The sequence below is a fragment of the Doryrhamphus excisus genome, chromosome 6 (assembly GCF_030265055.1).
Source record: "Doryrhamphus excisus isolate RoL2022-K1 chromosome 6, RoL_Dexc_1.0, whole genome shotgun sequence".
Lineage (NCBI taxonomy): Eukaryota > Metazoa > Chordata > Actinopteri > Syngnathiformes > Syngnathidae > Doryrhamphus > Doryrhamphus excisus.
Genome location: NC_080471.1, coordinates 18,948,578 through 18,971,272, shown reverse-complemented (window position 1 = coordinate 18,971,272; position 22,695 = coordinate 18,948,578). Strand labels below are relative to the sequence as shown.

At 42.6% G+C, this 22,695-nt stretch overlaps 2 protein-coding genes across 4 annotated transcripts; both read left to right on the top strand.

Moving 5' to 3' along the window:
- The first annotated feature begins 212 nt into the window (after window positions 1-212).
- Window positions 213-16,151, top strand: tango6 (transport and golgi organization 6 homolog (Drosophila)). 3 transcript variants are annotated; one of them, XM_058075299.1, is made up of 19 exons: window positions 213-332; window positions 567-1,225; window positions 1,755-1,871; window positions 2,596-2,743; window positions 2,821-2,927; window positions 3,033-3,195; window positions 3,864-3,928; window positions 4,060-4,172; window positions 4,374-4,547; window positions 4,625-4,751; window positions 5,493-5,699; window positions 5,802-5,945; window positions 6,491-6,934; window positions 8,712-8,769; window positions 8,948-9,106; window positions 10,481-10,632; window positions 10,805-10,918; window positions 12,793-12,974; window positions 16,133-16,151. In XM_058075299.1, the coding sequence occupies exons 1-18, from the start codon at window positions 281-283 to the stop codon at window positions 12,967-12,969; spliced, it is 3,180 nt and encodes a 1,059-aa protein (XP_057931282.1). In that variant the 5' UTR covers window positions 213-280; the 3' UTR covers window positions 12,970-12,974; window positions 16,133-16,151. The 3 variants fall into 3 exon arrangements, with proteins under 3 accessions (XP_057931282.1, XP_057931281.1, XP_057931280.1); XM_058075298.1 differs by lacking the exon at window positions 16,133-16,151 and adding an exon at window positions 13,105-14,247; XM_058075297.1 differs by lacking the exon at window positions 16,133-16,151 and having other exon boundaries at window positions 12,793-14,247.
- A 2,402-nt stretch (window positions 16,152-18,553) lies between these two features.
- Window positions 18,554-22,363, top strand: has3 (hyaluronan synthase 3). The gene is made up of 4 exons (XM_058075786.1): window positions 18,554-18,647; window positions 18,726-19,270; window positions 20,678-20,779; window positions 20,852-22,363. The coding sequence occupies exons 1-4, from the start codon at window positions 18,554-18,556 to the stop codon at window positions 21,779-21,781; spliced, it is 1,671 nt and encodes a 556-aa protein (XP_057931769.1). The 3' UTR covers window positions 21,782-22,363.
- The last annotated feature ends 332 nt before the right edge of the window (window positions 22,364-22,695 follow it).

Genomic DNA, 22,695 nt, shown 5'->3' with positions numbered 1-22,695 from the left:
TAACGCGTACCTATAACCCAATAAACTCAAGTTTATCATTGAATTATTGTGCTGATTTTGAAGCCTATTTGCAATTACATGTCTTAAAAAAAATCCCAATACAGATTTTTTTTCAATCTGCTCGGTTCCATTTAGACAAATGTTGTTCCGACTGACGTCACTTCCGCTGAATATCGAGTGTCACACTTGTGTTGCCGTAGCATTTCCGCTGCGTATTAGTTCCGTGTAACACGCTCATGGAATTGTGTACATACTGCGTGACATAGTAGGGGTGTTAGAGATGACTGCGGCAATAATTTCGCTTTTGAATGTTCTCACGAAACCTATTGCTGGTAAGTAATGAACAGTTTTTGAGATTGACACGTTAGGTGAATGTGGCGGTAGTTTCCATAATTTAGTGAACCACTTTCAAAGTGAAAATGAAGTCATTCTTTCTCAAGTGTAATGCGAGTTGTGTTACATGCTAGTAGTAGCTCATGCTTTATTCAGTTGCTAATATGTGTAGACATGCTGCTTAGGTGGTTGTAATGAAAATAAACATATTCCATGTGTTTCAATGTCTACAGAGGTATCTGCTCCTGATGCAAAGTCCTCAAAGGAGGAGGCGTTTCAAGCGGCACTGCTAGCCAACAGAGATGCTCTCCTGGAGCAGCTGCACAATGACAACACCTTAAAGGATGTGAGGAAGCTTAGAGAGGAAGTGATGACAGGGGAAAGCTGGTTTTTAAATGACACGGAGGATATGATATGGAGCTTTGTCCAGGAGTGTCTTCTGATGCTCCTCACCTTAGCACGGCAGATTTCTGCTGATCTTCAACTTTTCAAACTGACACCTTCTATCTCTAGAGCCAAACTACACACCCCTGAAATGGCTCCACCATTACCCCCAGATGTCCTCAGTGTCACCCAACAGAAAACACTTGGCTCAGTTCTTCAGTTTGTGGTTTCGCTCGGGCTCTGCCCATACTTGGCTCCAGGAGTGGGTGTACCACTGGGTCACAGGTCAGCATTTGGCGCAATGGTGGAAAAAATGATTTGTGGCCAAACATCTTGTGTGGCGCACCACCGGCTTCTAACCACAACAAAAGTATTGTTGCACTTGGCTGAACTGTCGTCTCTTGCCACACTGGTGTTCACCCGGCACCTTGGAGATGTGATGGCAGCGCTCTGTCAGCTTGGCTACCAGCCACAACAGTCCGAGGGGACCACCTCAAAGGATGTTAAGGTAGCAAATCCTCATTTTAACTTGCTAAAATGTTATATTATTACTTTGTTGGAAGAGTACTGAGGCTGGTTATATTAGGTAGAAAAAACATACATAAGTCACACTGGAGTATAAGTCACATAAGGCCAAAAATGAATAATTAGGTAGAAAAAAACATACATAAGTCGCACTGGAGTATAAATCTCACAAGGCCAAAAATGCATAATTAGGTAGAAAAAAAAACATACATAAGTCGCACTGGAGTATAAGTCGGACAAGGCCAAAAATGCATAATTAGGTAGAAAAAAACATACATAAGTCGCACCGGAGTATAAGTCACACAAGGCCAAAAATGCATAATTAGATAGAAAAAAACATACATAAGTCGCACTGGAGTATAAGTCGCACAAGGCCAAAAATGCATAATTAGGTAGAAAAAAAACATGGCTGGTTATATTATATTTGTTTTAAATCCAGCTTCATATTGCATATTTTGTAGTATTATATATAATATCCAAGTGCAGGTTGATAGGAGTTTTTTTTATTGTAGGACCGCAGTCAAGAGGAACGTGGAACCTGCCAGGAAGCTCTCAAACACCTACTGGGAAAAGTCTATCAACCAGTCGTAATCAAGGAGCTCCTTATCTTACAAGGTGGAGCCAAACAGGTATGTGTGTCTTATATATGATATTGGTCATTAACTCAGAGACATAGTATAATTGTATTGAAGAGGTTACTCTTAAAGGGGCTGCATGGCGGTCGAGTGGTTAGCGAGGAGACCTGAGTTCAATTCCACCCTCGGCTGTCTCTGTGTGGAGTTTGCATGTTCTCCCCGTGCATGCGTGGGTTTTCTCCGGGTACTCCAGTTTCCTCCCACATTCCAAAAACATGTTAGTTTAATTGGCGACTCCAAATTGTCCATAGGTATGAATGTGAGTGTGAATGGTTGTTTGTCTATATGTGCCCTGTGATTGGCTGGCGACCAGTCCAGGGTGTACCCCGCCTTGCGCCCGAAGACAGCTGGGATAGGCTCCAGCACCCCTTGTGAGGATAAGCAGTAGAAAATGAATGAATGAAAGGTTCCTCTAAAAAATATTATCTCTGCTAACAAAAATGCCAGATCAGTGTTCAATAAAAGAAAATATTAAAAATACAAGCAAAAATTACAACAAGCATTTAACTCTCATTTTGAGGTTGAATATATACAAGTACAACATTTTGTACTTGGAAAAGTATATGCATTTCACTGCAGTGCTTTTTCCCTCCACTTATCTGTGCTCATACTATATACTGTATATTCATGTACGTATGTGTAATAAAAAAAGAAGATCATGTCCAGGTATTTGCAGTGTAATGTAATATTAAATGGCATAATTCTCTCACCCCCCCAGCCTGGGTCAGTAAGAAGATCCAGTGCTTCCAAAGACAGGACCGCTTCCAGCTGGCTAAGGAGACTATGTGGTCATTTGCTTTCTGAGCGTTTGATGCAGCCAAATGGGGTTCGGGCTGTAGTTAGAGCCATCCTGGAGGGAGGAACAGGTGGGCAAGAAAAGGGGACTGGGTGACGATGGAAACAAGGAAGGACAAAGGATTAATGGTTCTGTCATGTCTTCAAGGGGGTGAGTCAGACTGGAAGAAATGTGATGGTATTGCCAGGATCCTGGCAGCATGCCCCCAGCAGTCTGCGTCAGCAGATGCTTACTATAAGCAAATCTGTTCTCAGGTCAGGGACAAACACACAAGCATGTGACGGAAATAATTCACCATTGAACTAAATTTTTGGGTTGTTGTTGATCTTTTTCCGGTCTTATTGCTTGAATTCCTGCAGATCCTTGAGCTCCTTCACCTTAAGGACAAACTCACAGCCCAACAGTTCCAGCGTGTGGCCACTAGCACGACTCTGTACTTGGTGCAAGAGAAACCCAATTTTGCTGAGTCATACTTGCTGGTTCCTCTGTTGGATCCTCTCCACCGCTGCATCACTGCTGCTGGTTAGTAACCACCACAACACATTTGTATGTGATAGACTGTATATCTTAAATTCAAGGTACAATTATTATATGCAACAAATTATCTTTGCAAGGATGTTTCTTTCCAGAGTTGCATTAATTTCTTCCTAGTGGTGGGTTGAAATATATGATAGTTAATAAATATGTATTGTTTTAAACTTGATCATTGGTTGATGTTTGGTAGCATACATTGTTTCTACAACCATGCCTATTTATTTATTTTATTGTGCTTTTTTTTTTCGACTTATTGTGGGAAGGACATGCAAGATGCTTCAGATTGTTCTACCACACTCGGCCAGATACAATGATTTAAATCTGAAAATGCAATTATAATAGTTAAATTGAGAAATATTACTCTTTGTTTTATGTTATTTAAAAAAAAACACAAAAAAACTTAAACTGTATTAGGAAAGCAGGAAGTGAACAAATGTAACAGTTACTGATTGTAAAAGTACCAGATGGTGGGGTAGGATTTAATAAGCTTTGCTTCTTCCTACTCCTTTTGGACATGTGGAACTGTGAACTGATTATGTGATGCATTCAATTGTAATCTGATGCATGTTCAAATGAAATGAAACCATTACCATTACCATAAAATCCCGACGGGAGAGGCTCTGACTCCCTCTGGTGATACATGTGTGTTTTTCCAGACAATACCTGCCAAATTGTTGTGGAGGAATGGGAGCTGATGCAATGTGTGGAGGACATCAACAAGGTGTGTACACACTAAATTATGTATTTTAAAAAAATATACATACATACATATTCTCTGAAGGAAGAAAACTCTATTAATTGAGTCAAATGAGGTGGTTTGAATTTCCCGGTGTCTTCTTTTCTTGTGGTTAGATCTGGGTGGTGGGCAACAGATCGTCCACCCTCCTCCTCAAAACGTTAGAAGAGGTGCTTCCTGTTGTCTTTACAATCTTCTGTTTCACCAAGCAGAACGTCTCCAACCTACGGTACATTTTTGTCTTATAACCAAGGATTGAAGCACGTCAGGTTAATTTGAGACTCTATGTTGTCCATAGGTATGAATGTGAGTGTCAAAGGTTGTCTGCATGTATCTAGTGACCAGTCCAGGGTGTACCCCGCCTCTCGCCTAAAGTAAGCTGGGATAGGCTCCAGTATTGACCAAATTTTATCTTCTGTTTTCTCCACAGAGCGCCATGTTGTGAAATTTTGCTGTGGTATATCAGCCACGTTGAGACTTCAGCAGCCCTATCAGTACTCAGGCAACTCTCAGGTCTTCAGGTCCATTCTGATGTAGCACCAGGCTTCCATTTCACTCCTGGCAGCAGTGGTGGTGTCCAACTCAGTTGTAGAGACGGCTGCAGGTGCTAGAGTAGATCCACTTCAAAGTCTTGTCTTTGCTTATCGTAATCCTAACAATAGTTTGTCCCTCTTTGGCCAGTGATGAAGACAACACTTTGTATGAGAAGCTGTCAGGGGAGCAGTGGCGGTTGGAGTGTCTAATGAACCTGTTGGCTCAACTCAAAGACAACGATCTGCCAGGAGACTTCTTCCTGGACTTGTTACAGGTGATCAATCAAGCTGTAGTTGTATCTAATATCTAATAAATTATATTATATTGTGAAATCCCTTAACACACTATTTATGACACTATTCCATTTTATTAGGATTATTGTCTATCGCTATTTAGATTGCCATTTATTAGAGATGATGTTTGTGTTTAGGCCTCACAGCTAGGAGACCTGAGTTCAATTCCACCCTCGGCCATGTCTGTGTGGAGTTTGCGTGTTCTCCCCTTGCATGCGTGGGTTTTCTCCGGGTACTCTGGTTTCCTCCCACATTCCAAAAACATGCTAGGTTAATTGGCGACTCCAAATTGTCCATAGGTATGAATGTGAGTGTGAATGGTTGTTTGTCTATATGTGCCCTGTGATTGGCTGGCGACCACTCTAGGTGGTCCCCGCCTCTCGCCTGAAGACAGCTGGGATAGGCTCCAGCAAACCCGCGACCCTCGTGAGAATAGAAAATGAATGAATTCAGCTGTTAACCCTGGTGGTGTAATGGTATAGCTGCTACAGCAGTCAAACATGGACATTTTAAAATCTCATGATTCTTTTTTTATTTTGCTGAGAGTCTTTTGTAGAGCTGCACAGCTGAGTGGTTAGCGCGCAGGCCACACAGCTAGGAGACTCGAGTTCGATTCCACTCTTGGCCATCTCTGTGTGGAGTTTGCATGTTCTCCCTGTGCATGCGTAGGTTTTCTCTGGTAGCGGTAGAAAATGAATGAATGAATGAATGTTTGTGTTTAGGAGTTAACCAGGTGGACGACAGCAGGCGCTGAAGAGGAGGAGGAAGACAGACAGCAGTTAGACATATCGACAATGACGCTCCTGGAGGTGGAGCAGCAGCAGCAGAGCCGTGTCGCAAGGCAAGGCCACATGCTGGCTTTGCTTCAGGTTCTGGCTGTAATGGTGGAGTCCTTGCCGCATACGGTTCTGATGAGAAAAAACATACAGGTTTGTGTAGATTGTGTGGCATTTAAGAGGGTGTTTTTTTTTTTTTCATTTTTACACATAACATGCTTGGTTGTTTCTTTGTGTCACTGTCTTTATCTCCAGGTGGTTGGCTTTATAGTATCTCTGCTTCAGAGGGCCTCCGTGGGTCTGGATCAGGCCAAAGTTCTAAGTATTGGGAATCCAATAGAGAGCCAAACACTGACTATGGGGATGGGCCTGTTGGCTACTCTGCTCTCTGAACCCCAGGTACTAAATTACTTACATATATTTAACAAAATTGTTAAAATACATGAGGTGGCCTGGATGTTACTTCACCTATGCACCTATGCTAGGACTACGTTAAAAAGCCATAGCATTTCAGTATGTGGAATCAAACTATGGAATGGATTGAGTAAGACCCTCAAACAATGCACAACGATAAGCCAATTCAAGAAACAATACAAGCAGTTGATGTTTGCTAAATACAAGGATGAAGAGTCTTGAACCAGTCATGATGTGCTATATATATCACTATATTGACACTTACTATGGTACCCATTATGTCATTGGATGGTCATGTGACAAAAAAATACATAAACTATATTAGGAAAGCAGGAAGTGAACAAATGTAACAGTTACTGATTGTAAAAGTACCAGATGGAGGGGTAGGATTTAATAAGCTTTGCTTCTTCCTACTCCTTTTGGACATGTGGAACTGTCAACTGATTATGTGATGCATTCAATTGTAATCTGATGCATGCTCAAATGAAATAAAACCATTACCATTACCTAACACCTTCCTTTTTCCACAGCTCCCTGTGGAGGTCTACTCCTCTATGTCAAGACTGCTCCAGCCACTAGGGATTCTAACCCAGAAACATCCAGACGTTTTCATCCAAGAGCTCGCCTCAAACTTAAGAGCTGTCATTGCTACCCATGGTGCTTACCGACCAGATAACCTCTCAAACAGTGCTGCTCCAGACCCCAAAGACAGTGTGATGTCCCCCAAAAGCTATGCACCCTGTAAAAACAAAGCAACAAACAACATACACATAAATTCCAATACCAGACAGCCAGCATCCTTTGGGGACTCTGCAACAAGTGAAACGTCACCTCCCTCGAAGGGCCTTTCAGATTTGCTTCTTGAGGCATGTGATCCGGACATTCCCACCAAAGCATTCGCGCTAAGGACTTTGACCCAAAAAGTACAAAGCAAAGACCCTGAGACTCTACATGATTTGGAAAAAGTCCTTATTGTAAGTATTTTTTTCTTTGTTTTCTGCCATTTTGTTAGACTGATACACTGCGGAATTGTAAAACCTGTTGTGTTTGTGTGTAGCATAGACCAACATTTCTTTAGGCACCGATAAATCCCGGTACTGCAGATCCAAAACATGCATGTTCCGTTCATTGGAAACTGTACATTTCCCATAGATTTCATTGATTGTCTATATGTGTCCTGTCAGTGACTGCTGGGATAGGCTTGAACTCAATGTTATACTTAGTCCTATGATGTGGATATGATAGGTTGGTGGTTAAAGAGTGAAGATGTGTGGTGGTGGAGCTTGTCTGTGAGATAGAATTGTCCTTATTATTGAAGGAATAGTAGGTGAGGATGGGGATTTTAACCCCTGCTGTAGAAAAGGGAGGGGTAGATGAGGTTATGAAGGTCAATAGTAGAACGAAGTGCTGATCAGGGAGATCAATTTTAAGTGATCTTGCATCCATTATTTTATTTCTGTATACTTTACAGTCTTACTGACGTCATCATTTTAAGGGCCTTTCCAAGGTGGAAACGGCAGGAATATGTGTTGTATGTTTGGTATGTTATGAACACGTGTATAATAAATGACACACTTGAAACTTCCCCGCCGAGGGCCCCAGTGGTGTTACCTAGGGACTTGTTAGGTGGCTTGAGCATAACAAGAATAACTCATTTGGTATTCTCTATGCCCTCTTTGTCTGCACATTGAAAAGCTGTCCACCACAGTAAAACCCCCCCCATATTGATTTTTCTTGTCTTTGTCATATTTGGGGGAAGGTTTTTTTTTCTTTTACCCATATCATTACCGAAGGATCCCTTTGTACTTTTGGGGGCGTGGGGTACATTTTGAATTATTCCTTTTGATAGTCTCCGGTAGTGTTTTTAATGTATTGATCTCTTTGATTTTGATCATGCAATAAAGTAAAATATAAAAAAGTATATATAATATATTAAATATTTTAAAAGTAAAATATATATACAGTGAAGCCCCACACATTCGCAATGTAACATTCACAGCCTCACAAATTTGCGGACTTGTATCAAAACATTTTACTTTTTTTTCCCCCTCTAATTATGTATAAATAGGTGATAATACTGGTAAAAAAAAGTACAGCATGCAAGCACTACTGTTTAAAAGAAATCCCACAATTTTTACATTAATGTATTAATGCTGCACTGATAGTGTAATAATGTTTTTGCACTTGTATATCATTTCGACACTGTCATGCTGACGGTACATTTTTATTAGAGATGTCCGATATTGTCTTTTTTTTTTTTTTTGCGAGAAACCAATATTTTTCTCAATTTCTCTCAATTTCCGATACCGATATGTTTAACATGACATATCACCTGTGGTGGAATGAACACATATGTGTTGTATACAGCATTTTTTAAATAGCGGTTTTCATGGTCGGGGAAAAAATCAGATACCAATGTCGACTGATGTCACATTTTTATGCTGATACACCCTAATTATTATTCATTAGTGATGAGTACCTATATGTTTCATCATTTACAATGTATTTAATAAGGGTGTGAGCCATACTGAAGAAAGGCAAGTATCTCTTCTTGCAAATGTTGATCTGAAATCTGAGAAGAACATCAACATGAAGCTACTTAGAGGGTTTGGAGGGGGAAAAGAGCCGTGTGTTAAATACCAGGAGATTTTCACCATTTGTTGACAGTCCCCGGACCAAGCCCCCATGGAAAACTGTAATATCTTAGTGCACAGTATGCAATAATTAATAAATCTCTATTATGTACTCAAGCTCTTTCTGGAAAACCTGGAAAATGAGGACTCCTTCATCTACCTGTCAGCTATTCAAGGTAATGCAATGTAATATGCATGTTGAGCTATTTAGATTTGATAAAATCAAAGTGAAAATTGAACTGGCAACAAGGGTGGAGTCATTTTTAGTGCAATTGTGTATATTGTTATAACACCTTTGTATACTAATCGTTCTTGAGGATCAGAATCGGAGAACTGATTGTGTTCTCTTTGCAGGACTTGCTTCATTGGCCGATTCCTACCCTGAGAAGATCCTGGAAAGACTCCTAAGAGACTTTCAACATGGTCCTTCACACTCTACGTCCAACATGGAGCACTCCTTGGAGTTTCGCCTAAAGATGGGTGAAGTCCTTATGAGGGCAAGCAGAGCTATGGGTGAGCCTCGGAATAATGGATGCATTAGTGGCAATTATTCTACATAGTGCTCTTGAGAGATGGCCTTGTGTGAACCTTGAAGACCTTTGTTCTCATCTTCTCGATCGTTTCGAGGAGTCATTCTCTTACTTACTTACCTGGAGGTTGAATAGACCTTCAGTTTGTTGTCATTCTTGGAAACATTAAGCACAATTCATTCATTCATTCATTATGTCCCGCTTATCCACGTAGGGGTGCTGGAGCCTATTCCAGCTGTCTTCGGGTGAGAGGCGGGGTACACCCTGGACTGGTCGCCAGCCAATCACAGTGCACATATAGACAAACAAACATTCACACTCACATTCATACCTATGGACAATTTGAAGTCGGAAATTAACTTAGCATGTTTTTGGAATGTGGGAGGAAACCGGAGTACCCGGAGAAAATCCACGCATGCACGGGGAGAACACGCAAACTCCACACAGACATGGTCGAGGGTGGAATTGAACTCGGGTCTCGTAGCTGTGAGCCCTGCACGCTAACCACTCAACCCCTGTGCAGCTATAGCCAACTCTCTTTTTGTAATAACAATCACAGCTTGTTGAAAAGGCTCTCATGTGCAAAATAAAGATTGAACTGTCTTGGCAGGCTGCTTGTGTTGGCACTGTAGTCAAGTGTCAGATGTACACGATGGAGGAATAGAGTTCCTGCTGGATAGTTGTGGTCCGCTGATTAGTTAATAGGTCTCCTTCTCACACAAGCTCTTGGTGCACCACGTGTCTTTATGTGATCTAGAGGAAACCAGCAAGCATTCTGTGATGCTTTATGGCACTGGGAACTTCATATTTCCATGTCCGGATGTCATAGAGGTACAAAGAAACAAATCGACGGTTCCTAGTCAAATTTGAGAAACATTCGTAACAAATGGTTTGGCTGGTAGAACGCCACAGCTGCTATGAGCTCAAATGGAGAGACGGAAAAGCTCATTTTGCCAGGAAACGATTTGACACCAATGGGTAGTGTGAAATCATTACTTTGTTAGATCTACACACACAATACATGATACCAATTTCAATTTTTAGGCCATCTTCAATTATTGTTGTATTTTTTTATTTTTATTTATATTTATTTTTTTACTTTTTTTTTTACTTTTTTTTAGGACAATTTTGTGTCTATATTTCACAACCACAAACAAACTGTTGTCAATAGTTTATTTACACTCATGTGTTCCAATGCTCAACCAAGTGCATTTCTGAGCAAGTTTGAACACGTCACACCAAATCTTTCTGTGGCGGTCCAAATGTATGTATGGTGGGCCACCACAAATAAATGAATGTATGCGAAACAATGTATGCACTCTGACAGTATTTGACATGAACCTCATCTCGTCTGTAGGTGATTTAGCACCCCACTTGGGTCATCCCTTGGTGGCTGTGTTCCTGAGAGGAACCAGGGACTCGGACCCAAGTGTCCGTGCCAGCAGTCTGTCCAACCTGGGGGAACTCTGCCAGAGATTGGAGTATGCTCTCGGTCCGCTGGCTGAAGAGGTGAGTGGAAACACATGGATAGACACCATTAAACATGACTTCTTAATACTGCTACAATTATAATACATGCATCAAAGGTACTCTTGCTTCTGTTTTGGATAAGGCCTGACATTACCATAGCTACTTTTTGCATATATCCATTGCAGTAATGTCATCCTTGTGTGTTGTGCAGCTGAGCTCCTGTCTGACGGCTTTGATAAAGACGGAGAAGGAGGCAGAGGTGAGGCGAGCTGCTGTCCATGTTATTACGGTGCTGATCCGAGGCCTTCGTCACAAGACCACTCAGGTAACACATACAACCACGTGCATATGTGACAAGTGGAGTAAGTTGCCGTTAGTGCGAGTGAGTGACAGGATACATGTGGATAATCAGATAATACTGTTTAGTTTATATTAATATTACATTAATATAATAATAATGCATTAATAAATGCAGACTACTTGGATCAAATATATAATATATATATTTATATATAAATATATCCTATTGCTGCTTTTTTTACTTAATTAAAATCAGTCAAATAACCAAAGTGACTTATTATTGTTCTAGTGTGTTCACACTGGAAGCAGAACAGAGCTCTAAGGGTTGTGTTTTGGAGCGAGAGAGAGAGAGGGGTCGTCAGAGTGACAGGTCCTTTCATCTAACCCCAACGTCCCTGTGGTCTCTCCTGGGAAGGTTTGACTTAATGTCAGCTTCTCACCAAACAAAGGAAGGGGATACTCCCACCCTGTTTTACAATTACTCCGCTTCTCCTTGTTTCTCACTGACAGTTGAAAATGACTGTTATTCACACATGGGTCTTTGACCTCTGACCCTGACCAGTTGTATGTCCAGCCTAATGGAAACTACACTATATAGTACTTATCAAACGTTTTAGGTCACTATTAGTTTTAGTGATTTATGTGTGAAAAGAGTAATACAGACAATTAGCAAGATTACACTTAAAATAAAACAAAACGTCTACACGGCGGACAAGTAGTTAACACGCAGGCCTCACAGCTAGTAGCCCGGAAGTTCAATTCCACCCTCGGCCATCTCCGTCTGGAGTTTGCATGTTCTCCCCGTGCATGCATGGGTTTTCTCCGGGTACTCCGGTTTCCTCCCGCATTCCAAAAACATGCTAGGTTAATTGGCGACTCCAAATTGTCCATAGGTATGAATGTGAGTGTGAATGTTTGTCTATATGTGCCCTCTGATTGGCTGGCGACCAGTCCAGGGTGTACCTCGCCCGAAGACGGCTAGGATATGCTCCAGCACAAAAAAAAAAAAGAATCATGAGATTTAAATATGTCCATGTTTGACTGCTGTAGCAGCTGTACCATTACACCACCAGGGTTAATAGCTAAATTCATTAATTCATTTTCTATCGCTTATCCTCACGAGTGTCGCTGGGGTGCTGGAGCCTATCCCAGCTGTCTTCGGGCAAGAGGCGGGGTACACCCTGGACTGGTCACCAGCCAATCACAGGGTACATATAGACTGGCTTTTTACCAGCTCATTTTCACACACTTGCTCAAACGGAACCCTCACTCGCTCAACATTTTTGTGTCTGAGAAGCAAAATACTAGGACTTATAGTCTTAACCTAGCATGTTTTTGGAATGTGGGAGGAACCCGGAGTACCCGGAGAAAACCCACGCATGCACGGGGAGAACATGCAATCCACACAGAATTGAACTCGGGTCTCCTAGCTGTGAGGTCTGCTCGCTAACCACTCGACTGCCATGCAGCCCAATACTATACACAAAATAATAATTCTGAAATCACTAGCAGGTACAAAAAAAAGGTTGGTGTTCCAACCCAATGGCTCAGGTGTGCCTGTAAAGTCAGTCATCTGCTGATCTCAGACCAGGGCCTGTCATTACTTAACAGCTGCAGAAGGGCAGCAGTGGACCAGCTGTGCAGAGTTTAATGATACCTGCTGACATGAGAACACACACTGGTGGAACACATCACACAGGTTAGATGGGGGTCTGAGTGGAGGTTGACGGGTCACGCGGGGGAAGGGGGTGGGGGGTTTCTCATACTGTGTGAAAACGTTGTCCAGAATTGTTTTACTGTATTATGACCTCAGTATTAGCTCGTATGAACACATTTGCCGCCAGTCTTCAGTGTGACTTCTGCAATGTTGCTTTTGACAGCGCTCTCCGCCCCCACCAGGTCCTCAGCGATGTTTTATTGGACCTGTACCGAGCCCTAAAATGGGTGGTTCGCTCTGACCCAGATGAGGTTGCGGTACTCCATGCCCAGCTTGCTCTGGAGGAGCTGGATGCCGTTATGAGAAGCCTCATCTTCCCGAAGCAAAAGTTGGAGAAGAAGATTGTTGTCCTGCCTTAAAAAAGGTAATTTGCCATCCATCCCTGAATGTTCCCAATCGGATTTAGATCAGGGGAACACTCAGGATGGCCCAAAAGGAGTGAGCTTATTCCTCTAGAAGAAGTCCTTTTGTAAGGTGTGCATTGTGAACTGCAGCATTGTCCTGGTGAATAATCCAGTCATTACCACACAAACGAGGGCCTTCATTCATGAGGGATTCCCCCACCCCCTGCAATATCTCCACATAGCCATTTGACGCCCCTGAACAACCTGAACCTCCATTGTTCCATTGACGGAAAAAGCACTCCAGATATGATGGCGGCTTCTCGACTGTGCCGTGTGGAAAACAATCTCGGATAGGATCTCCTTGTATATAGTGCATATAATTCAGATTTGTATTACCCTATTTTTGCCCTTGTATGCTTTGTACCATAAACTGTACTTTTGCTGCTGTAAACCAGAAATTTAAGGTATATCTTATCCTGTCATGCTAGTAACATAACACCTTCTTATTGGCCCATTTTTGGTGCTCTTATGCAAATTCCAAACAGGCAATTTTGTGCATTGAAGGAAACAAGGTCTTTGACACGAACTACTGTAAGTACCGTATTTTCTGCACTATAAGTCGCTCCGGAGTATAAGTCGCACAAGGCCAAAAATGCATAATTAGGTAGAAATAAAACATACATAAGTCGCACTGGCGTATAAGTCGCACAAGGCCAAAAATGCATACCTATGTAGAAAAAAACATATATAAGTCGCACTGGAGTATAAGTCGCACAAGGCCAAAAATTGATAATTAGGTAGAAAAAAACGTACATAAGTCGCACAAGGCCAAAAATGCATTTAGGGAGAAAAAACATACATAAGTCGCACTGGAGTATAAGTCGCATATTTTCTGGTAATTTATTTTACAAACTACTTACAAATCAGACATTACGTCCTCTTGGAAGTCAAGTTCTAACAATAAAAGAATAGAGAACAGGCTGAATAGGTGTAAGATATGCTAACACAATGGTTATTCAGCTACACAAAAAATAAACATGAACAGAAAAGGTGTCCAGTGTTTATGTAATATAAATTGTTTTTTCATTTATCATAAGTCGCTCTGGAGTATAAGTGGCAGGAACAGCCAACCTATAAAAAAAGTGCGACTTATAGTCCGGAAAATACGGTATATCCAAGATTCATTTCTATAGGTGGTGTGATGATAAGATCCTGGGGGGTCTATTTCATGCTTAAGTAGAGGCCGACAGCACCGCGCTGAATAAACATACCCAAATGACTTTTGGGGTTTTGAACCGGCTCGTGTGACATTCCTTCTTTTGTCTTCCATCATCCCTCTCATCCAACCACTGAATGAAGCGCTACCTCGCCTCTTCTCCCTCACAGGGCAAACATGGCAGGCTTCAGCCTCGTTTCCATGGATTTTTTTCCTCAACACCGACTCAAGGCTTTACTGCTGGCAGATTTAGTCTTCTGTAAAATATCACCAAACCAGGTCCTTAAATCAAAGCTGTGTTCACACTGGGGGCGGGGGGGTGATTAAGTATTGTTCTACAGCTGACTAAATCCCCAGCTGTTTTGGTTTATTATTGCAACTAATGCAAATTAATTCAGTTTATGATGAGGGCTGAATCATTTAGAGAGTAAGCCAAAGTGAAAGTGTAACATAATAAGAGGTTAACTCATCCAAACACCGATGTTTGGGAGGTATAACACTAAAAATGAAACAAAACAAGATAATCCATAAACAGACTGATTTCCCATGTTCCTCTCCTAAAAAAAAGCCAAGAACATAACTGAAATGATTAGCATACAAATTAGCTGCTGTCATGTGTTTGTCACATCCTGACATGTTATGTTTTAATATAGACGTATATGAGCTGAGATGAAACATGCAAAAAAAAAAAATAAAAACCCCTAACCACCTTCTGAATTGAAATCTAATCTAATCCCAAATGCTGCAGTTTCCTGTGAGAAGGACCTAAGAAGCTAATCCTTTCTACTGATACGGTTTTAGCTGAAATGCGGCTAAACATTTCACCATTTGCCAAGAAAAATTGACAGCTTTTATTAGCCTTGGTACACCACTTTTTTGGAAAAACGGCACAAACTATGTATAAAATGTATAGAATATAAGAACTACTGAAATGAAGATATAATGTACTGATATGCAGCTATGGGTATATATTTTTTTTACTTTTTAATTAATGTTTCTTTACTATTATTAATATTACTATTAGTGTGTTATGTATGTGGACCAGTGGTTAGCACGCAGACCACACAGCTAGCTTTTTTTCTCTAATTTGTGACTTTTTTCCTCATACATTTCTGAATATTATGACTATTTTCCTTATTTTGTGACTTTTTCCTCATAGATTTATGACTTGATTTTCATTATATTTCAACTTTTTTGTTGAACATTTGACAACTTTTTTCTGATAAATTTAGGACTATTATGACTTTATTCTCATTATGTTATGACTTTTTTCTCATATTGTATGACTTTATTCTTGTAAATGTATGACTTTTTCTCTTAAATTTATGACGATATTCTTGCAATATTGCAACTTTTTTCTCATGAATTTACAACTTATTTACTGTAAATGAATGACATAATTATCGTAAATTTAGAACTTTATTCTTGTAAATTCACTACTCATAGATTTTCTGACTTTTTGTCTTGTAACATTGCAACTTTTTTCCTCATAAATTTACAACTTATTTATTGTAAACTTACAACATTGTGAATTTACAACTTTATTTTCATAGATTAAAAAAACATTTTCTCGTAATATTGCAACTTTTTTTTATTTATTCTCAAAATTTCCAATTTTTTATTTAATGTGGCCTAATACTAATATATTATACATAATAAATACTACATTTAAAAATTGTAATTATTTTTAAAATATTAATTCAGGATTTTTTTAAATAATATTATATGTCCAGACTATGCGAGGAACACTGCATATTTTCCCAAGCTATTAGGAACCATTCAGAGTCCTGCTGGGAAGTGTATGAATGTTAACTTCCAGTAAGCTGAACCCCTTCTGCCTCCCTCCCTAAAAGATATACAGTATGTGTTTCCCACACAGAATTGTACTTTAATGAAGTACCGTATATTTTAAGTGACAACCTGGTATCGATCCCAATGGGGCATATATGCTGTTTGTTTCAGGCTGTCATGGAACCTGCAGCATGTCAGCAACCCAGCCTCGGAGCAGGAGAGAGTCAAGGAGAGGGGTGGGGGAGGAAAGAGGGTGTGTAGATAAATAAGCCCATGAAAGATGCTTTGAGTCGGGCTGAGTGGAGGAGCGAGGTGGTTCCATGCAGTCAAACAGTCCCCTGGTTTGTTCCCGTCTGTTGGCTGCATTGCAGGGAGAAAGGAAAGGTGTAGCTACAGAGGGAGGGAGGAGGGGGGGGATTTGAAGGAGTCGGGAGAGAAAAGCTCAGCAGGCTGGACGGTGTAAGAACAGGTGAGGAGGATGAAGACTGTGCTGCACACCGCACGTTTAAAAGTGGAGTCGATCCTGCATCACAATGGATGACGCCCGGCCAACCTTCTTGACCTATTTGACCTCCTGGAGGGCAACCAGGGTTAACATACAAGAGGAGCTTCACGTGTAAGACTGCAGTGGGACAATCCATCTAAGCATCAAGGGCTACATCAGAGAAGGTCCTGGGAGACAGAAGGCGGGGTGGAGGAGGAGGAGAGGGAGGAGGAGCAGGCAGCGGTGGGGGGCTGGATCACTGAAGTGGTTTAGGTCCACGCAGTGGTTTTAAGCTGCCGGCTGTATTTTTGGGACCCTGCGAATGAAGCGAACAAGCTGGAATAAAGATGTAGTGTGAGCTGGTGGAAGGAGGGGGACTGAACAAGGAGCGCGCTGTGCTCAAGAAAGCGGAGGACGTCCTAGCTGGACCCGTGGACCAGGAGGACACATCTTTAGGGGGGGGAGACAAAGACAGCAGGACCACTGGATCAGGAAGGTAAGGTAATCATTCTATTTCCTATACACCAGGAGGCTGCAACGTGTCTTGTGATGTAAATTGATGCCCAGCAGGAGTTTAGCATTTCAGAGTCTCCAGGATTTCTGTTCAAGTAATCATTTGGTCCTAATGAGAACACTGCTTCATCTTCTCTTGGAGAAGCTTGAAAGGACAATGAATGAAAGTGTTAGGCCGTGAGTAAACATGTTCTGGAGGGGCAGACACGGAATGGAAAAGTTTTTGAAAGTTACAGGAAGTGACATTAAAGTTAGAGTCGGGACAAAGAAGCAAGTGTGTTCATGTTTGAGCGCAAAATGAGGTTGAGAAAACATTTTTTCTGTGTGTTCTTATTAGGGTGCAACCCATAGAAGACCAGAAATTGTATCGTAACATTTCAATGCTCATATTATATGTTTTATGTTTATGTCTTAATGGGACATATACAGACTAATTGAATGCGAAAACCAATCCTATAGAATCCAATATATACCTTTGCGGTATAGATGTTATAGATATTGTCCAGCACTTACTAAAAAGGTGATCATAAAAAAAAAACGCATTGAATAGTCAACTAAAATAACACTACAAGCAAATAAAACAGTAGTAATTGAATTACTGGCAACAACACAATTTGGAAAGCTGCACATTTCAATGCGGCACAAACATCCGTATCAGAACAACTTCTCTACCATTTATCCTCATGAGGGTCATGGGGGTGCTGGAGCCTATCCCAGCTGTCTTCAGGCTGGACTGGTCGCCAGCCAATCACAGGGCACATATAGACACACTCACATTCATACCTATGGACAATTTGGAGTCGCCAACCTAGCATGTTTTTTGGAATGTGGGAGGAAACCGGAGTACCCGGAGAAAACCCACGCATGCACAGGGAAAACATGCAAACTCCACACAAACATGGCCGAGAGTGGAATCGAACTCGAGTCTCCTAGCTGTGTGGCCTGTGCGCTAACCAGTCAGCCGTGCAGCTCTATAAAAGACTCTCAGCAAAAAAAAAATAATAATAATGAGATTTAAAAATGTCCATGTTTGACTGCTGTAGCAGCTGTACCATTACACCACCAGGGTTAACAGTTGAATTAATTCATTCATTTTCTACCGCTTATCCTCAAGAGGGTCGCGGGGGGTGCTGGAGCCTATACCAGCTGTCTTCAGGCGAGACGGAGGCGGGGTACACTCTGGACTGGTCGCCAGCCAATCACAGGGCACATATAGACAAACAACCATTCACACTCACATTCATACCTATGGACAATTTGGAGTCGCCAATTAACCTAGCATGTTTTTTGGAATGTGGGAGAAAACCGGAGTACCCGGAGAAAACCCACGCAAACTCCACACAGAGATGGCTGAGGGTGGGATTGAACTCGGGTCTCCTAGCTGTGAGGTCTGCATGCTAACCACTCAACCACCGTGCAGGACTTAAAACTAGAGTTGTGCGATTCGAAGTCCACGTATATTATGATTTGTAGCGCTTTGTAACTTCTGAAAATTACGTAATTATGGGAATTTTACAAGCCGAGATATGAATGCTGTAAATTCTGCTTCAAAAAGCATTGTCTTTCTGTCTAATCCTCATCTTGGTCACCCACAGATGCCCTCTCGCTTCAGGAATGCGTTGAACATTGTGGTCACCACGCTTTTTGCAGCGGTGGTCCTCTTCACCGTCCTGCTAGCCTATGTGACGGGTAAGCTTGTAGATAAGGATCACACATCTTTTGATAGCAACTAAAAATGTGATTTCATTTTGTTCCTGCGCTATAAAGGCTACCAGTTCATCCAGACTGAGCAGCACCACCTGTCCTTTGGCCTCTATGGTGCCTTCCTCTCCCTCCATCTTCTCCTCCAAAGCCTGTTTGCCTACCTGGAACATCGGCGAATGAAGGCCCCCACCCGTCCTCAACACTTACGTCGCTCTGTGGCGCTCTGTATCGCCGCCTACCAGGAGGACCCAGACTATTTGAGGAAGTGTTTGCGCAGTATCAGACGGATGTCTTTCCCTGGACTTAAAGTTGTGCTGGTGGTGGATGGGAACCGGCCAGAGGACCGTTACATGATGGACATTTTCCAGGAGGTCATGGGCGGGGCTGACCAGGCTGGCTGCATGGTTTGGAAGGGAAACTATCACAGTGACGGGAGCGGAGGAGGAAATGTCGGAGGGAGGAGTACGGTTCACATGGAGGAGACAGCGCGGGTGACTCGGCTGGTCAGAGGCTGTCGCTATTCCTGCGTCATGCAGGAGTGGGGAGGGAAGAGGGAGGTGATGTACACAGCCTTTAAAGCACTGGGGGACACTGTGGATTATGTACAGGTAAGGCCCACTCAAAATCCTGTCAGGTGTGATGGTGATGGACAGCACACAGCAGAATGAAAGATTTCAATGGCAGAATTCAGCTGTTAACCCTGGTGGTGTAATAGTACAGCTGCTACAGCAGTCAAACATGGACATTTAAAAAACATTTTTAAAAAGTTTCTTTTTTTTGCTGGAGAGTCTTTTGTAGAGTGTAGAGGATGGGTGGTTAGTACGCAGACCACACAGCTAGGTGACCTGAGTTCGAGTCCACCCTCGGCCATCTTCTGTGTAGAGTTTGCATGTTCTACCCATGCATGCGTGGGTTTTCTCCGGGTACTCCGGTTTCCTCCCACATTCCAAAAACATGCTAGGTTAATTGGCGACTCCAAATTGTCCATAGGTATGAATGTGAGTGTGAATGGTTGTTTGTCTATATGTGCCCTGTGATTGGCTGGCAACCAGTCCAGGGTGTACCCCGCCTCTCGCCCGAAGACAGCTGGGATAGGCTCCAGCATGCCCGCAACCCTCGTGAGGATAAGCAATAGAAAATGAATGAATGAATTCAGCTGTTAACCATGGTGGTGTAATGGTACAGCTGCTACAGCAGTCAAACATGGACATTTATAAAACTCTTTTTTTTTTGCTGAGAGTCTTTTGTAGAGCTGCACGGCCGAGTGGTTAGCGCGCAGGCCACATAGCTAGGAGACTCGAGTTCGGTTCCACTCTCGGCCATGTTTGTGTGGAGTTTGCATGTACAGTACAGTGCCCAGGTGGTTAAATTTATAACTTTTTTATAAATTTTATAAACAGTTCGATTCCACGCTCGGCCATCTCTGTGTGGAGTTTGCATGTTCTCCCCCGTGCATAAGTGGGTTTTTTCCGGGTATTCCGGTTTCCTCCCACATTCCAAAAACGTGCTAGGTTAATTGGCGACTCCAAATTGTCCATAGGTATGAATGTGAGTGTGAATGGTTGTTTGTCTATATGTGCCCTGTGATTGGCTGGCGACCAGTCCAGAGTGTACCTTGCCTCTCGTCTGAAGACAGCTGGGATAGGCTCCAGCACCTCCGCAACCCTCGTGAGGATAAGCGGTAGAAAATGAATGAATGAAAAGAGTCTTTTGTTTTACGTACAATTAAATAGAGGAAGTCCATATATTAAAGTATACCCATACTACTACCTCAGGGTCGATAATATTGATTTTTAGATATATGCAGCCACCTCCAGCTCTGACCCTTGCACTGACCCTATAGTGGATAAGCATAAAACTGATTGATGTATTAATTCCCAGGCTAACAGCCTCCATAGCCCAGCTGTTATCCACCCTTTGTTCCCTGGCGAATGGATCAGGCCATTAGCCACGGAGCACTCCACCAAGTCTACATAGGGACCCTCATTAGGATGTGTCTGTTTTGTATTTTCCAGGTATGTGATTCAGACACCGTTCTGGATCCAGCATGTACAATAGAGATGCTGAAGATCCTTGAGGATGACCCAACAGTAGGAGGCGTTGGTGGAGATGTGCAGGTAAGAGCATCCATCAAAGCTCACGACGAGAGTAGAATATCTGCTTGTTAACAGATCCTTTCTTTCTACCAGATCCTCAACAAGTACGACTCGTGGATCTCCTTCCTCAGCAGTGTCCGCTACTGGATGGCCTTCAACATTGAGCGTGCCTGCCAGTCCTACTTCGGATGTGTCCAGTGTATCAGCGGTCCTCTGGGGATGTACAGGAACTCCCTTCTTCAGCGTTTCCTGGAGGCGTGGTACCATCAGACTTTCCTGGGCTCCAAGTGCAGCTTCGGCGATGACCGCCATTTAACCAACCGCGTGCTCAGCTTTGGCTACAAGACCAAATACACAGCGCGATCGCAGTGCCAGACTGAAACGCCAACCCAGTACTTACGGTGGTTGAACCAGCAAACACGTTGGAGTAAGTCCTACTTCCGTGAGTGGCTCTATAACGCTCTGTGGTTTCACAAACACAGCCTATGGATGACGTACGAGTCGGTCGTCACCGGCTTCTTCCCGTTTTTCTTGGTCGCCACAGTCATCCATTTGTTCTACCGTGGAAGGCTGTGGAACATCTTGCTCTTCTTGCTGACCGTTCAGCTGGTCGGGATGCTGAAAGCCACCTACGCCTGTTTCTTGCGTGGTAGCCTGATCATGATCTTCATGTCGCTGTACTCTCTGCTCTATATGTCGAGCTTACTTCCTGCTAAAATATTCGCCTTGCTCACAATCAACAAAGCCGGATGGGGCACTTCAGGTCGGAGGAAGATTGTCGTCAACCTAATCGGTGCAGTTCCGGTCACAGTGTGGACGATGGTGCTGCTTGGAGGCGTGGTGTATACCATTTATTGTGAAACACAACATCCATTTAGTCAATCTGAAAAGGCATTGTTGATAGCGGGGACGATACTGTACGGCTGCTACTGGATCATCTTGCTGGTGCTTTACCTCGCAATTGTAGCCAAACGCTGCAACAAGAGAGAGGAACAGTACCACCTGCCGTATGCCGAGGCATAAAGCTGCACCACGGGTTAATCGCAATGGAGGCCAACTGCTGTATGAGACCTCTGAGAACTGCTGAAGCGCCTTAAGCTAATGCGGCCATGTCTGCATTGTTGGTGCTGAAAAAGTGAGGATGTGAAATCGGAGCAGCAGGGAGCTGATCCGGTATAACGTGGATCCATGAAGCTTTGGGATCAAATGGAACATTAGTATCCATACACTGTATATGAACATCATGTAGTTCATGGGTACAGGTTAGCTGTACAACCACAACAAAAGAGTCGGGTTTGGTGCTTGTGATGTAAAACAGGGAATGAATCCAATGCAAACGAGTGTAAGCATGATCATTTCAATTCCGTTTACAGTAGATTGCTGCGTATTTGCAGTTTGCAGCTTCTCTTATTGAAATTGTAAATAATTCACTTTTTTTAATGGCAACTTAAATAGAGGGCTGCACAGTGGAAAAGTGGTTAGCGCGGAGACCTCACAGCTAGGAGACCCGAGTTCAATCCCACCCTCGGCCATCTCTGTGTGGAGTTTGCATGTTCTCCCCCGTGCATGAGTGGGTTTTTTCCGGTTATTCCGGTTTCCTATTCCAAAAACATGCTAGGTTAATTGGCGACTCCAAATTGTCCATAGGTATGAATGTGAGTGTGAATGGTTGTTTGTCTATATGTGCCCTGTGATTGGCTGGCGACCAGTCCAGGGTGTACCCCGGCTCACATTTTTAAAACTCATGCTTCTTTTTTGGCTGAGAGTCTTTTGTAGAGCTGTACGCCCGAGTGGTTAGCAGGCAGGCCACACAGCTAGGAGACCCGAGTTCGATTCCACCCTCGGCCATCTCTGTGTGGAGTTTGCATGTTTCCTCCCACATTCCAAAAACATGCTAGGTTAATTGGCGACTCCAAATTGTCCATAGGTATGAATGT

What these genes read in the sequence shown, in the direction of transcription:
- tango6 (XM_058075299.1), top strand. Translation starts at nt 281, where the DNA reads ATGACTGCGGCAATAATTTCGCTTTTGAATGTTCTCACGAAACCTATT. An exon ending in TGATGAGAAAAAACATACAG is followed by an intron (nt 5,700 to 5,801) that starts GTTTGTGTAGAT and finishes CTTTATCTCCAG; the next exon opens with GTGGTTGGCTTTATAGTATC. An exon ending in TTCGTCACAAGACCACTCAG is followed by an intron (nt 10,919 to 12,792) that starts GTAACACATACA and finishes CGCCCCCACCAG; the next exon opens with GTCCTCAGCGATGTTTTATT.
- has3 (XM_058075786.1), top strand. Translation starts at nt 18,554, where the DNA reads ATGCCCTCTCGCTTCAGGAATGCGTTGAACATTGTGGTCACCACGCTT. An exon ending in ACACTGTGGATTATGTACAG is followed by an intron (nt 19,271 to 20,677) that starts GTAAGGCCCACT and finishes TGTATTTTCCAG; the next exon opens with GTATGTGATTCAGACACCGT. An exon ending in GCGTTGGTGGAGATGTGCAG is followed by an intron (nt 20,780 to 20,851) that starts GTAAGAGCATCC and finishes TCTTTCTACCAG; the next exon opens with ATCCTCAACAAGTACGACTC.